The sequence below is a fragment of the Camelina sativa genome, chromosome 14, assembly GCF_000633955.1.
Source record: "Camelina sativa cultivar DH55 chromosome 14, Cs, whole genome shotgun sequence".
In the NCBI taxonomy this organism is placed as follows: Eukaryota; Viridiplantae; Streptophyta; class Magnoliopsida; order Brassicales; family Brassicaceae; genus Camelina; species Camelina sativa.
In genome coordinates, this window is record NC_025698.1 from 3,974,796 (window position 1) to 3,990,159 (window position 15,364).

General features: G+C 37.1%; 4 protein-coding genes across 11 annotated transcripts; 1 reads left to right on the forward strand and 3 right to left on the reverse strand.

Moving 5' to 3' along the window:
* On the reverse strand, window positions 771–4,010 carry LOC104739501 (serine/arginine-rich splicing factor SR30). 4 transcript variants are annotated; one of them, XR_760004.2, is made up of 14 exons: window positions 3,911–4,010; window positions 3,730–3,816; window positions 3,575–3,640; window positions 3,408–3,482; window positions 3,225–3,327; window positions 3,079–3,125; window positions 2,932–2,989; window positions 2,790–2,839; window positions 2,607–2,663; window positions 2,428–2,531; window positions 2,245–2,322; window positions 1,551–1,665; window positions 1,309–1,354; window positions 771–1,099 (listed from the first exon to the last, which is right to left on the reverse strand). XR_760004.2 is itself a non-coding variant. In XM_010459879.1 (13 exons), the coding sequence occupies exons 2-13, from the start codon at window positions 3,814–3,816 to the stop codon at window positions 1,085–1,087; spliced, it is 786 nt and encodes a 261-aa protein (XP_010458181.1). In that variant the 5' UTR covers window positions 3,911–4,010; the 3' UTR covers window positions 771–1,084. The 4 variants fall into 4 exon arrangements, 1 of the variants encoding a protein (XP_010458181.1); XR_760005.2 differs by having other exon boundaries at window positions 1,546–1,665; XR_760003.2 differs by having other exon boundaries at window positions 1,309–1,665.
* Window positions 4,213–8,351, forward strand: LOC104739502 (malignant T-cell-amplified sequence 1 homolog). 4 transcript variants are annotated; one of them, XM_010459880.2, is made up of 9 exons: window positions 4,221–4,440; window positions 4,590–4,685; window positions 5,392–5,473; window positions 5,574–5,641; window positions 5,736–5,833; window positions 6,261–6,397; window positions 7,432–7,499; window positions 7,829–7,892; window positions 8,023–8,242. In XM_010459880.2, exons 2-9 carry the CDS (start codon window positions 4,675–4,677, stop codon window positions 8,038–8,040), a joined length of 546 nt encoding a protein of 181 aa, XP_010458182.1. In that variant the 5' UTR covers window positions 4,221–4,440; window positions 4,590–4,674; the 3' UTR covers window positions 8,041–8,242. The 4 variants fall into 4 exon arrangements, with proteins under 4 accessions (XP_010458185.1, XP_010458182.1, XP_010458184.1 ...); XM_010459883.2 differs by lacking the exon at window positions 5,574–5,641 and having other exon boundaries at window positions 4,213–4,440; window positions 8,023–8,351; XM_010459882.1 differs by lacking the exons at window positions 4,221–4,440; window positions 4,590–4,685 and having other exon boundaries at window positions 5,593–5,641; window positions 8,023–8,351.
* On the reverse strand, window positions 9,824–12,067 carry LOC104739504 (F-box protein PP2-B15-like). Its single transcript, XM_010459885.2, has 4 exons — window positions 11,404–12,067; window positions 11,185–11,303; window positions 11,076–11,095; window positions 9,824–10,478 (listed from the first exon to the last, which is right to left on the reverse strand). Exons 1-4 carry the CDS (start codon window positions 11,650–11,652, stop codon window positions 10,018–10,020), a joined length of 849 nt encoding a protein of 282 aa, XP_010458187.2. The 5' UTR covers window positions 11,653–12,067; the 3' UTR covers window positions 9,824–10,017.
* Window positions 12,360–15,177, reverse strand: LOC104739505 (probable protein phosphatase 2C 5). Of its 2 annotated transcripts, XM_010459887.2 has the most exons (9): window positions 14,952–15,177; window positions 14,429–14,673; window positions 14,156–14,327; window positions 13,840–14,057; window positions 13,638–13,745; window positions 13,433–13,558; window positions 13,117–13,349; window positions 12,715–12,970; window positions 12,360–12,624 (listed from the first exon to the last, which is right to left on the reverse strand). In XM_010459887.2, the coding sequence occupies exons 2-8, from the start codon at window positions 14,636–14,638 to the stop codon at window positions 12,751–12,753; spliced, it is 1,287 nt and encodes a 428-aa protein (XP_010458189.1). In that variant the 5' UTR covers window positions 14,639–14,673; window positions 14,952–15,177; the 3' UTR covers window positions 12,360–12,624; window positions 12,715–12,750. The 2 variants fall into 2 exon arrangements, with proteins under 2 accessions (XP_010458189.1, XP_010458188.1); XM_010459886.2 differs by having other exon boundaries at window positions 12,360–12,970.

The following is a 15,364-nucleotide window of genomic DNA, read 5'->3' on the forward strand; positions in this document are numbered from 1 at the left end:
CACTTACATTTTGCTTTTTTAACTTATCAAAAAGTTTTCTCCTAAAGATGGACTTGGATAAAATCATTTTTCTACGGATTGCTTAGACCTCCTAAAGATGACGTCTAATATCGAAGATTGGCCGACCTTTTCATCAGAATTGAAGAATTTTGCTCATTTTAGAGATAAATTTGCTAATTTTAGTATGAAAGGGTTGTTATTGAAGAGGTGATTTCAAAATCCATATGGAATTGTAAATTCTAAAAATCACGAGGATAATATCCGTACATATAAATTTGCGAAATATGCAAAAGCACGAAGTTTCTGTTTTTTCCATGTAAGCTCATTGGTACCTATATGGTTCTCTATCGAACAGAGTTATTTCCGATAACTTAATATATAGGATTTGATTGACAAAAAAAAAAAAAAAATTTCCTCCTTTTTCTGATTTTTCGGACAAAGTTCTCATTTTTTTTTGTTTCTTGTTGTTGATTGGTGGGTGGGTGCAGATGGGTTTTACGCAATCAACAACCCGTTTCTAGAAAGTGGACCAAAAGGGCAAATGGAGATTAAGATGTTAGAGAACCAAGACACGTTCATCAGGTTTGATCTTCCCGGTGTTCCAGTAAATGGTGTGACGGAACGTTTGTTCCCGGTGTTCCAGTAAAACGTTTGTTCTTCTAAGAATGTTGGGTGAGATCGACTCTGTGTCAGTGTGTGGGACTTAAATCGAATAGATTTGCGGCAATTTCTACTTTCACACGAGTTTTAGTGATCTTAACCAAAAACAATAGCATAGTTAAAGAGAATCTTAAAAGACACCACAGGTCCAATAATAGTTGTAATGTAATAATATATGTATGGAGAAACCTGAAAGAAAAAAAAACACCCAACACAACGTCTAATATGCAGCCGACACAGAGTTCCTGGCTTGTTAATGACACAATAACATAGCAATTCCATGTTCACAACTAAAGCTAGAAAGACATATTTGGTCTTCCTATACGAGAAGACCAGTAGAATAAACTCAGCTCCGACCGAATCAGATTCAATTAGCAGTGGACCCTGAGAAGCATGATACTGATTCGGGTACAGCCAGTTTTTTTCAATCAGATCTCACCTGTAAAACAAAATTTGTATCATCGTTAACTGAAGAAGAAACGATGAAACAAAGATAGATTACTGCTAGAACAAAACACTCGGAGAGATGGTTTGTGCACACAGTGAGACCTAGACCCGCTAAACTCCTCAAAAAACAAACGACGTGATCAGCTATTTAAACATACACCAGGGATTGAGGATTAAAGAAGGCTCAGCTTTTAGACTTACGGGTGAAACAGGAGAATTGGATCTTGATCTTGATTTTGATGGCGACCTGCAGCAGGACAAAAAAAACCCATGTAAGTGTCGGATGAAAAAGCAATTCACTAACAATCTCCCAACTGATCTCGGGACTTAAGTTCTGGCCTAAAAAAGAACACAACACAGCATTGTCAAATCAGATAATATATTGGCGTATCATAGTCCAAAACGCTGTGATCAGATCCTACAGCACGCGCTGAGTACCAGACCAGACCAAAAATAGAAGTTCAAGTTCATGCTAATCCGGCTTTGTTCCAACAATCCATCTAGATGACCCATCAAGTCCCTAAGATCCAATCCCCAGCTCGCAGCAGTGAGCCAGATCTAGAAAACAAACAACGCAATACAATTGTAATCACTGTAAATGATCAAGGGACAGGCCTCAGAAATCCAGATTCATATCGTTGCCCTTCCAACAGCAAAGAAATCTTTACAAAAAGAAAACTTCTAGGCAAGTGTTCTCTAAATTATAAAACTGAAGAAGTCAGATAGTGTAGACTGATACGTATTAAATTCACCGTTGCTGGAAAAAGTTGAGAAGTAAAGCTACAGATAAAGAAAACCATCCAGGAGAGGGAAGAGAAAAGACACGAGAGATCATTTCAGAAGACGTGACTTGGTGTTGGTTTGGTCATTTCAGAAAACTGTAATTTGGCTAAAAATCACTCAAGCAGCTCCGTTGAAAACTCGAGACGTAAAAAAATACATTCAAGTTGTAAGGAATGAAAAGGGAACTCTCGAGGTCACAACAATGAAATAACTTCAGCCATCAAGGATTGAGTATCAACTATTATAGTTCTTAGGATATCAAGTGGCAATCAACTAGTCCCACTACCATATAGCTAGACAGGTTAAAAGGGTCAAGCAAATTTAACTACTTTCGGAAACAACAAAAGGTCCTACCTAGAAACAGAGCTATGTGGCGAACGAGAGCGAGTAAGGGACCGTGACCGCGGGGTAACGGATCTAGCAGGTGACACACTGCATTGCATTTAGAAGTCAGTTAATTTTCATAAATGAGTTTGAGCAGTCAATCTCAATTATGCCTTAGTTTTATTGAAAATAAAAATAAAAAAATAAACAGACCTCCTGCTCCTGCTACTATAGCTATAGCTTCGACCACGGCTCCGACTCCTGCTTCTGGAATAATCCGGGCTGCGACTCACACTCCTCGACTCATATTCTCTCACCTGAACAGTAAATTTTGAGGTAACTGCATATTCATCTAATGATATAACAAAGTCAAAATAAGAAATATAACATACCCGTATGTAAGCTTTAGAAAAAGCATTTCGAAATTCAGAGTCATCGAGCTTCCTTAACTGTTAAAAAAATATTGAAAGGAACGTCAAAGATCCAACATTGGCCTCTGGAAAGACAAATTCAGCTTGGCAGCTGTTAAACGAATAAGGCTGGGAACATTTGCGGTGTAAAGATATACAACTTACCGCGTACTTCATATCATCATAGTTGCTATAATCAACAACCCCAGACATGCCTACAAAAAATAATATTAAACGTGAGTCCTCCGGTTCAGATGCCTAAAAACCAACATAAACACCTATAACAAGCTTATTTAAACTAACTAACCTCCACGGTCACGAAAAACTTCAGAAAAGCAGACATCTCCAGCTTTGCGCATGTGATCCTAATGGCCCCAAAAAAACCAAATAAAGATAAATCAAACATGAAATAGAGGAACAGCATCCAGAAACAGGATTATGTACCATCCATTACCTTCAGGTCCTGCCACGAAGCAGATGGCGGTAATCCAGTCACAAGCACTGTATGTTTTACGAAATAAAATTAAGTGAGTCATCAAATACAAACTTCTTATTAACAAAACAAACGGCAAACAACACAAAGGAGAAAACTTAACAAACCACGAAAGTCGGAGCGTCTTGAAGGTGCACGGCTGCCACTGTAGCTGCTGCTGTACCTATCAACTGATGATGAACCTCTACGACCACCATGTGCAATCTCAACCTAAAAAGACACCATCTTTTAGAAAAGAAATAAGAGAAACTAAGTCAAGTCAAAACATCAAAAGCGTTCAGTAGGCTAACTCTAAGTCGACAGCCAGCAAAGTCATATCCATCACGGCCATAGATAGCATCGTCTGCATCACGAGGATCTTCGAACTGCATCAAATAATAACAGACTCTCTTAAGTCATTACAGACAGACAGTTAACAACAATAATATAAAACAAATCAAGAATCACAATTAAATACCTCGACAAAGGCATAACCAGGGGGTCTCGGTGGAATCTTCAAGTCAATGTCCACAATTGGTCCGTACTGCAACGAAGAAGATATATATAATATAAGCGCGGATCAAAATCAGAAAAATTAGCGAATTAACAAAAAAAGAGGAGGAAATTGCAAACCTTGTAAAAGAGATCTTCAAGCTCACGCATGCGAATATCTCCAGGGAGATTCCCAACGTAGATCGTACGATTCCATCGGCTACTCATCTGAAATCTCAGAGGCAGAACGTATTTGAAAAATCGGTAATGAGGAGTTGAATTGAAATTGAATTAGATCCCTTCGAAAAGATTTGAAACTCACCTTTTCGCCGCAGGACAGAAGAAGAAGGAGAGGTTCGAGAAGTGCTGAAGATTGTTCTGGAAACAAGACAAGACAAACTAATAATTTCTTTTAGTTATAAAGTCGAGATCTAAATCCTCTGCGGCGGCAGTGTAAAACGATATCCTGTATCACGAAGAAAGAGCCCAAATGACAGATATGATTAGCCCAATGGGCCCTTCAAATATGTAATTATGATGGATCGACTTTTTAGTACATCAATTTATATTAAAAGGGTGACTCAATCAATACATATATTTTGTCGTAATTCCTAACCAATTTCGGTTTGGTCGGATCGAAATTGGTAGTACCCTTCGGATCTCTTTCACTCGTTTTCCTAGGTTTTCCTAACACACTGTCGTTTTGATATTTCGAGAGAAAAATCTCTCGGCTCTTGTGGCACTAACTAAAGTAGGATTGATTCCTCTCAAATCTCAATCGCCGATTACAGTAGTTTACTACTCCTCCTCCGCCGAGGGCCCATTTCTCCGTCAGCAATCTTTTCTCAGTCCGTGAGTTCCTCCTGGCTCTGTTCCGTTTGATGTTTCTGTTTTGTTTTTTTTTTTCCTATTGAATTTATCCAATTTTGTTGTTGATTTTATGTTACGAAAAATCTCAGAATCTCTCTCAAATCAAACGTCCTCCAATGTTCACTTTGCAGGGAAGCAATCATAGTTAGAAATTGGAGATTATCTTCAGTTGTTAGTTACATTGACTCTTTCCCCTAAACTTACCTTTCCTCCAACATGTTCAAGAAGTAAGCATCTTTCCTCCAACATGTTAAATTTTTATATTTTTATCAATTCATAATTTTATCATCAACATCTTATATGGATTGTAAAATCTAAGAATTAGTGTTCTCAACATCTCGTCATTGTTTATACTAGTTTATATAGATATAGATTGTGTGGTGTGATGAGACTGAAATTTCGATTAAGGGGTCTGGTTTGGATGATCTTTTAGGTCAGGACAGTAGCTACTAGCTTGTGAGTAATGTAATGACCTATACTGCACTTTATAGTTTACTACAGTTGGCTTGTAGTTACTTTTCGACCACATTGTTGGTACGTAGGCTTTCGGATTCCATTGTTTATAATTGTCTATGGGCAGGTTGGTTGTTATATATTCTTCAAATTGGAAGGTTGTGAGTTCTCAAAAGCAAACATCTTCAAGTTTGTTAGTGTTAGGTTGTGGTTTTTGTTGCTAGCTTTTTTTGGTTTGGACATTAGATGATCAGTTCTGATAGTGTCGCTCTTTGATTTACCAAATCTTTACAAAGAATTCTGGGTCATAGTGGAAATTTTGGGTCTTGATTGGAACTCTAAACTATCACAGAGTGCTATCAAGTTTAAGTGGTCTCTTCTTTTTGATAAGAGTCTTCTACTTTGGACGGGCCTTTAGATATATTTGCTACTCCTTTATGTCTATGAAGGTGGTATTTATGTTCAATATTTTTAACCTAGGTTTTGTTTGGAGGAGATTTCATCACAAAACCAAGTGAAGGCATCTGTTCAACGCAGGATCCGCCAGAGTATTCAAGATGAGGTATGCCTGCTGTTTCATTTGCCTTTTTTCCCCCTTCTTAAACTTTTATGATTTCGTGTAGTTTGGTAGATTTTTAAGAATGTTTATGTAAATGTTGCTGTACCCGGGACTTGAAACAGTGATGGAGGATCTACTCCCCAAAAAGATTCCTCTTATCGTAGTGAAGTGGTTTGTAAAACAACAACCTCATATATCAGTAGTATCTTTTCTGAATTTTCTTTTACCACTTTCTATTCTAACACTTACTGTTGACCTCGTGCAGCCCAAACCATCTGACCCTTGTTGTTGTCAACAATGTCCCCCTCTTCTTCTGTATCCGTGACGGGCCATACATGCCAACACTGCGACTTCTTCATCAATGTAATATCACTCTTCCTTCACACCGTTCATGCTATATGGTCTTGTTGTCACAGCATAACATAATTGGGTGTTTATTCTAACAAATTAAAATAACCACCTGTTAGTTTCACTATGATCTGCATTAGAACTTAGTAACTTACCTGGTTCAAAAACTGCATATAGTTGAATAATATGTCTGAACACTTTTGGAATTTCCAGGGTTTTGGTTTCTGTAAGTTGTTGTTCCTTTCGCTTATCTCATGCCACTGTACTATATAAAAGGTCCATGGTTTAATATATTTCTCCATACCGTTCCCGGGATAGCATTACGTTTTTAAAAACATTACGTTCCTGTAATTTCACATACTGTGAATCCAATAGAAAACTTGGGATTTTATCAGTTAGCCGAGAATGTCAATTTGGCAGTTAATTAATTGGAGTTTTGCAGACCCTAATATAATGAGGAGGTTTCAAGTTGATAGAGGTGCCATAAAGTTTGTTCTCTCTGGTGCAAACATAATGTGTCCTGGTCTTACTTCCCCGGGAGGTGTTCTGGATGAAGAAGTTGACGCTGAAAGGCCAGTGGTATGAACAAAACACTCTTTCCTTGGGTGCGTTTTTGTTTGTTTTTGCTGATCTTAACCATGAATATGTGTTTGCNTTATGATTTCGTGTAGTTTGGTAGATTTTTAAGAATGTTTATGTAAATGTTGCTGTACCCGGGACTTGAAACAGTGATGGAGGATCTACTCCCCAAAAAGATTCCTCTTATCGTAGTGAAGTGGTTTGTAAAACAACAACCTCATATATCAGTAGTATCTTTTCTGAATTTTCTTTTACCACTTTCTATTCTAACACTTACTGTTGACCTCGTGCAGCCCAAACCATCTGACCCTTGTTGTTGTCAACAATGTCCCCCTCTTCTTCTGTATCCGTGACGGGCCATACATGCCAACACTGCGACTTCTTCATCAATGTAATATCACTCTTCCTTCACACCGTTCATGCTATATGGTCTTGTTGTCACAGCATAACATAATTGGGTGTTTATTCTAACAAATTAAAATAACCACCTGTTAGTTTCACTATGATCTGCATTAGAACTTAGTAACTTACCTGGTTCAAAAACTGCATATAGTTGAATAATATGTCTGAACACTTTTGGAATTTCCAGGGTTTTGGTTTCTGTAAGTTGTTGTTCCTTTCGCTTATCTCATGCCACTGTACTATATAAAAGGTCCATGGTTTAATATATTTCTCCATACCGTTCCCGGGATAGCATTACGTTTTTAAAAACATTACGTTCCTGTAATTTCACATACTGTGAATCCAATAGAAAACTTGGGATTTTATCAGTTAGCCGAGAATGTCAATTTGGCAGTTAATTAATTGGAGTTTTGCAGACCCTAATATAATGAGGAGGTTTCAAGTTGATAGAGGTGCCATAAAGTTTGTTCTCTCTGGTGCAAACATAATGTGTCCTGGTCTTACTTCCCCGGGAGGTGTTCTGGATGAAGAAGTTGACGCTGAAAGGCCAGTGGTATGAACAAAACACTCTTTCCTTGGGTGCGTTTTTGTTTGTTTTTGCTGATCTTAACCATGAATATGTGTTTGCTTAGGCCATATATGCAGAAGGAAAGCAACATGCCTTAGCAATAGGCTTCACCAAAATGTCAGCCAAGGACATGTAAGTCAATTTTTTCCTTGTGTAGGAATAAATTAGAAAATGCAAACATGTGCTTCTATATACTTTCAAAATTAAGCCAACTTACGGACTCTTGGCTGCAGTTAAATAAAGTGACTTGATTGATTTGTCTTTCTTTCGTTCGGTACACATCTTTGCACCAGAATAAATTTGTTTGCTTGAATTTAATTTCACTTCGCTAAACTTTTCCTTCTCTGTGCCATTATCACAATCTAGATTTGGTCTCTAAGTTAGTTTAATGGTAGTGATTTACTGACTAGGTCTATGTGTAGTTAACACTCCTTATTCGGTTTTCTTGTGTTCGTCCACAGAAAGGGAATAAACAAAGGAATCGGAGTGGATACCATGCATTACCTCAACGACGGTCTCTGGAAGGTACACTAAGCCCCTTATTATTATTGTTGCCAAGCAGTCTCATTGTCGATATTTACTCCATTTTGGAAGAAGATACAAATCAAAAGTTTCTAAAATTGGTGTCGCCTATGTTTATTTGAAATGTCTGCAGATGGAGCGGCTAGATTGAGGACGAAATTAAAGGTCCATGTTGTCGGAGAGAGATATTATGATCTCCGTTTATGTTCTCTAAACTTATGAAGCTTTTGTCCGGATCAACCTTAGCTTTGTTTTGATTCGCTTACAAATATATAATGTTTATTTTATGAGGGAGCATCAACCTTAGCTAAGGTTTCTACAGTTTCTAATTCCGTATAATCAATGGCTTTTTACGCCGTAAGCAAGTCACGGTGGCGCACATCCTACGAATATGTGCTCAGTTAATTCGGTTAAGTCACTTTTGTTTTCATTGATTTTCAGTTATAATAATTTTGTTTCCTCTATGGTCGAGTTTGAGCTTTGAATTTTACAAATATGAAAAAAAAGAAAAGAAAAAATGATTATTAAAAATGCTGATCAAATGTTGTAAACAAATTGCTATAAAACCATAAGGACTGAGAAATAATGTTGTCTACATATCTATACTAGTATTTTTGCAGCAGTTTTTGCTCAAAAATATTTTTTGGAAAGTTTTTACATTTAATACTATTTAATGTTTATATTTAAATCAAAATAAGGTTTGTTAATTCTCTCTACTATCCTTTTAACCAAACAGAATTAAAATATTTTAAATATTTATATATATAATATTATATAATTAATATAGATATTTAGAAGATTTATTCCATATTAAAAAAAAATATTCTCCTATCATCTTTTTTTTTTTTTAATTTTAAAATTTAAATATAGTGAATCGTCATACAATGCATAAAGTTAATAAAAATGTATATTTTTCCTGCATATATTGTGATTTGAATTTTTTAAAATGAACATATATTACTCAATTAATATAAAAAGTGTATGTTTAACATACATATATAGTAAATTTACCGTATATAGTAAATTATAGANCTGTCCCGTCCCGAACTCTCCGAGCTCTATCTCCATCCACCCATCTTCTCTCACCTCTGGCTCCATCCTATGATCCCCGACAACCTTGTCCATCGCCATCCTCTGTTCTCGCTGTCCGTAAAACAGCCGCTCNAAGTTATATTACATGACGGGTTCTAAGATATTACATGATTGAATTGATAATACTAAAAAAATAAAATATCATTAATATGATACTTCAATACGTGTTAAATCCTTATTTTACTATTTTAACAACATTAATATAAAATATCTCGAATCAAACTGATTTAATTAAGACTGTATTAAACAAAAATTATTGTGTGGTATACCACGAATTATATATTAAATCACTAAAATTAACAAAAAATTACATTAGTCAAATTAGTATTAAAATAGTACATTAACCAAAAAATCAAAAAAAACTTGAGCCGCGGTATACCGCGGGCCATAATCTAGTTTACTTATAAGGTGTAAATGATATAATAGTACAACATACACGTGCTTGCACGATGTCACAACGATAGAGAATAGAGGCCACCTACATGAAATTAGGTGACACCAGAAACTCGATATGTGCTAAGAATGTCCTCATCCTCATGTTATGCGAATGGTAATGACCACATTCTGACATGTCTTTTTCCCTATTTTCCTCATTTTAGTATTAATTTCATGGAAAACTATATTTATTTCTTGCAAGTGTCATTAAATCAATCAGAATTATTCGCATTCGTATTTGTACAACCTATACTAATTCAGTACGTATTATGGATATAGATAAGTAATCGATAGAGATGTTTGAACAAGTAGCAAAAAAAAAAAAAAAAGAACAACAAGTGGCAACTAAATGATATAAAGTATAATTCACAATCACAATAATCCGCCATACGAACCAAATACTTGACAATTCGTGGTCTTCATTTTTTTTCTTGTCAGATGACAATTGACAAATGTTGGTCAATACATTACTCTACATGCATAATAATGTAAAATTCAAACCACCAAAATAGTTTGTCTCTCATCTCACAATTTGGACCCGAACCAAACACATAATCAGGTAAACCCAAAATTTGGTACACATCTTTCCATTACTACTCACTCACTTTTGGGGTTTAGGCCTTACTTCAATCCCATCAATCGCAATCCCGCCTTTTAACTGATAACCTTTAACTTCGGTTAGACTCATAACAACCTCCATGTCTTCACCACCTTCCTGTCCCGTCCCGAACTCTCCGAGCTCTATCTCCATCCACCCATCTTCTCTCACCTCTGGCTCCATCCTATGATCCCCGACAACCTTGTCCATCGCCATCCTCTGTTCTCGCTGTCCGTAAAACAGCCGCTCCATTTGTTGTTTCTTGCTATCCAAGCGACTTAGATAAGTTGACTTTGTTTTCTTTTCACCATTCCCCACTTTTATCCAAGTCTCTGCCGGAACTAGCTCTAGTCCATACGCACGTGACGTCACTTTCATAATCAGATAAGCTCCGTAGTTTGTGTTGGGCGATAAAGCTCCGGTTTGGATTTTTCCGATGATTTCTAACCAGTCCGTCATTATAATTGTTGGGCATAATTTTAATCATAAAAATTATAATAGATAAATTCTATTATAATTGTAATATATTCTATAAATAATAGAGAATTATGTATTCTCTAGAAGACTATATTGATATGGGCCGTAACGGCAAGAAGTGAGTCAATACGGGCCGTAACTGGACCTTGACACCGACTGCGTTCCTTTGACGAAATGACATCATCAAGAGAATATTCGAAGTTGATCTCATCAAGAGAATATTCGAAGTTGATCTCATCAAGAGAATATTGGAAAATAACTTTATCTTGTGAAGGGAATATTGGAAAACGACCTTATCTCATAAAGAGGCGGTTACACGAATCCAAGTCCTATAAAGATTAGGGTTGACAAGGTTTCTCTGTAAAAAGGGGAGCTACATCTTCATGAGACGACACAAAATCGAGAGCAAAAGCAAGATACTTCACGAAACTACAAGACTCATGACTCAGTTTATAGTTTGACTCACTGCGCTTGATTTCTTGTACTTCGCGATCGATATTTGATTAATAAAAGCAACTATTCAACATCTGTTTCTTGTTTCCGTAGTCTTTGAACGAATCGATTAATTTTTGCTCAAACAATAAGTTCCACCCCTTCCGAGAATCTATGATTCAAAATATTAAAAAAATGATTACGTTTTGTTTTTACACCAATGATATGCACTTTTATTTATTTAATTAATAAATAAATGACCTTGAATCTGATCGAGGGTTCCAAGACCAGTAATGCCGTTGGTCGCTCCAAGATATGGAAAGATGTCTTGCCGATAAAATATACGATATTTTCCCGGAAAGTTTCTCGATCTTGAACATCTGATATTGAAAAATATATCCATATCATAATTTCTTGATTTTTTTTTGTTTTTTCTTTAGAAAATCAAGAAAGTAGTAGTAATACTAATAATATACTAACCTTTCTGCCATTATCGATGAGAATTGATTCACAGAGATATCGATAGAGCTCCTTTTTAGAGGAGAACTTCCGGTGATGATCAGTCGATCTAGAGATAACGTGGCTGTAATCGGAAGGTAGAAACTTCTCCCAGACGAGATCAGAATCACCGGCGACATGGAAGACTGAGGAGACGGCCGACGAAGTGAATGTGTCGGCCGGAGTTGTGAAGGAGAGGATGTTCGCTACGCATGCTTCTGGTAACATCATCCTTCTTCCAAAATTGAGGAGAGAGAGAGAGAGAGACTACTACTATGGCTCTGTTTTGTTTTTGTTTGTTTTCGAGACGGAAAACGTGACCGAGATGAGTCTCTCTTATAAGCGTCCTAGTAGTTACCATTTTGGACCAAATGGCCCATTCCCGAATAGTAGTAACATACTAACATCATTGCCTTCTTCGCGGACAAAACGTTTGCTGGTTGTTTGGTCGAGAAAACAACGTTTGTGTCTCCCCCAAAATTTAAAGAGAGAAAAGTTAGTACTCTTATTACATAAGCCTGTGTTCTGTATTTGATTTGAGGCTTTTTGGTTTTGACTTTTGATGAGATATTTGTTTGGGTAACATGATGGTGTTAACTGTTAAGTAGTCCCTTCTCCGGCAATGAGGCGCAGAACCGGAGATAAATGAACTTCTTTATTGACAAAAAAGCTCACCGACGTATTATTTTGTAGGGTATATTATAATAATGGAATATTAGGAAACAATGAAAACGTGTGTATCACTTCATAAGATTTTCTAAACTTCTAAAACGTGTGTATTACACTTGGTCAAAACCACAAACACATAGATGAGAATCAAGACCGCATCTTAAAGCATTGACCAAACCAAACCATAGCAATTACAAAAACCAAGCGTTTTGAGGGGTCACATTGGCTCAATCGTATCACCAAAGGAGAGAGGTATAGACCGAAACAAATTAACTTCAATGAATGGGTGCAATAGGATTGACAATAACCAAATATGAATTACTTACAACTTAGAAACTCTTGTTAGTATATCAGCAATTCCCAAGCAAAAACACATCTACGAAGGTAAATGGTCAGCATAAGCCGACTAAGCAAACCAGGGAAATCTTAAACAATGGAAAAGAATTGGATCTATCGTCTCTCTTCCTCTCTCTCTCTCTCTCTACAAACATTTGCATACACTTCTACTATTACCGCTACTTCTCCAATCAATGCCTGGGAAAAGAACACAATACCAGACTACCTCACAGAGCACACCAGAAGAAGAAGGTAGATAAGAAAACGAGATACATACGAATTTCTTACCACATATTATGATTTCTTTCTACTGCAATGTGGCTTTTATGTTTTCACTGACCCTTTGCTTGGTCTTTTTCCTTCCATAGCGTCTTTCTTTTTCTTGCATATTGTGCATAGGAAGGGACCTTCCCATCGATTAGATGCTGAGGAGATGATGGAACCCCCGTTGCTTGATAAACCTTCACCCGGAGATTCATCTGTTTGACATACAGCACATTTTAAGAGCCCGTTCTCCGTATTTGATGGAAGATCCTTTCCCAATCTGCATTTTGAAACACCAACCAATAAAAACTAATAATCAGTATTTGAAGATCTCAGTTACTTAACGCGTTAGATAAGCCCTTAAAAACTTAAACACGTATAATGAGACAAGTACTTGCAATATCAGTTTCTTGGCCAGAAGATTACCTATCTGCAAGCACAGCAGAACCTTCTTCAAACAATTCTTCCACAACTCCTACAGCAGAGAGCTTGTTCCCGTTTTTGTGGTTGGTAGCTGTATGGTTTTTCCTAGACAGAAATGAGGTGAATGCGTTCTGCTTCTTTACGGGCGTTGGAGACAAGGCTAGATGATCAGATGGAACTATGTCAACAACTACACAGGTAGTATCATCCTTCAACCCTTTTGTTCGCAATGCTTCCTGATAAAACATATGATTCAGAGAATAAGAGGAATCTCGACTGGAGAAAGTACACAACTAAATCAACAGGGTTGATCACCAACCTTAACAACAAGTTTAGCAGCAAGCTCGGCAGACAAACCACGACAAGCTTTTGCAGCCGTATCAGAAGACAGTATATCCCATATACCATCTGAAGCTATAATGAGTCTCCCTCCGGCATCCGAAAGCTGAAAATACATTTGTGTTCAATATCTAATATAGGAATTGATGAAAAACGCACCAAGGAGAAGGGGGAAGGGAGCTTACTTTCACTTGCTTAACATGTGGTATAGGGACAATAAATTCTCCCACATCCGTATCACCAATGGACCTCGAAAGACACAAACCACCAGGCCAGCATCGAAGTGGACCAACCTATTGCATCGTCAGAATGAAAGCACATTACAAACCCTACCACAGCCAAACACACAATGACGGAGTAACTTAACTTTCCTTGAAATGATCATACCTCATTGCCACCAAATACATTGAGCCTTCCGACCTCACCTCCACTGGCAGTTATGCGTTCTCTCTCTTCAACATTCTCTTCTAGCCTATGATCAACAGTCAGCAGAGAAACCACACCACCTTGGGTGTCTAATATGCAGCGGGAGTCACCAACAGAAGCGACAGTAATAGTCCAACCATCAATTAGAACAAAAGTCACAGTTGTTCCAGAAGTTTCCCCTGTAAACACAACAGATCTTAACAGTTAGAACATACTTGAAAAAAACGAATATTAAAGCTAGCAAAAGGACTTTAAAACAATGAGCATAAGCGTAGACCTTTCTGCTGAAACTCAATGTCAGTTTTCACAAAGCCAGCAACTAAAGCTCTAGGAAGAGCTTGAAGCCACTCGTCCCTGCTTGCGCCTTGAGGAATTGCACTCACCACATTGTCCAGAAGGTGTTCTTTAGTATATATGGCAGCTGAATTACCATTGTGTCCATCAAATATCTGTAGACAAAACAAATCAAAAAAGGATTAAAATTAAATGACAGCTTTTTTGAGTTCAAGAACGCTATATATGTCACTCTATACAGAAGAATGTGTGTTACCCCGAAAACTGAAAAAGACGATGAAGGATCACCTGGTACCCTTTGACAATCAGTTTTAATCAAAAAGTAGTCTTCTCCTTTCTTAGCAAGAGCAGCTTGACCATACTTGATAAGAGGTTTCTCTACTTTCTCGCTCCTAAGCTCATTACCAATGAGAGTTGCAAGAGGAACAAGCGGATGATTCGTCCTCGGTGCTTTTGACACGCTCATCTTTATCCAGACTTCAGCATTGGCTGGAACAAAACCTTGTTGACAAAAATTAATCATTTAGTATATATGAATTGGTTTCTACTGAGTTACTCATACATAAACCAAAGTTTCGTGAATGCAACCAAACAAATACAAAAAAATCTTGAGAGAATGCAGAGGTAAACCCTAATCTACAGAATTCTATAATCTTTTGAGATGCCGAAAAAATTAAAAATGTGGTAAAAGTAGAATCGAGCAAATAAGCAACAGAGAAACTCAGTATAAGAACACTATCGAAGCTTTTCTACAAAAGTTTAGGAACCATGAAACTCACCAGAACGAAATCGCGAGTAGCATACACGACAGATCTAGTATAAAGAATGGCTTCGTTAGATAATGCTAAGGTCTTCGTCGCTTCTCCGGAGGGGTCGTCGTCGGGAATTCGAACGGAAGTATGAAACCGCGTGAAGAGTTTACAGAAGAAGAAGAAGAAGTTGCAGAGTGGAGGAGTTTTGTGGATTTTCTCAGATTGGGGGAAGAAACAAAAGCGACGCGGGGGAGAGAGGTTAGGGACAGCTAATTTTATTAGGAAAATGATATCTTTTGAAATGACGTAGTTACCCCTCAAAAGTTCTGCTTTAGGTAAATTTAATTAATCCACATGTATGTATATTTTTAGCTAATTTTATAGAAAGCTATTGTGAGAATAGGAATTACATATATTACAATTTATTAAAGATATTAGGT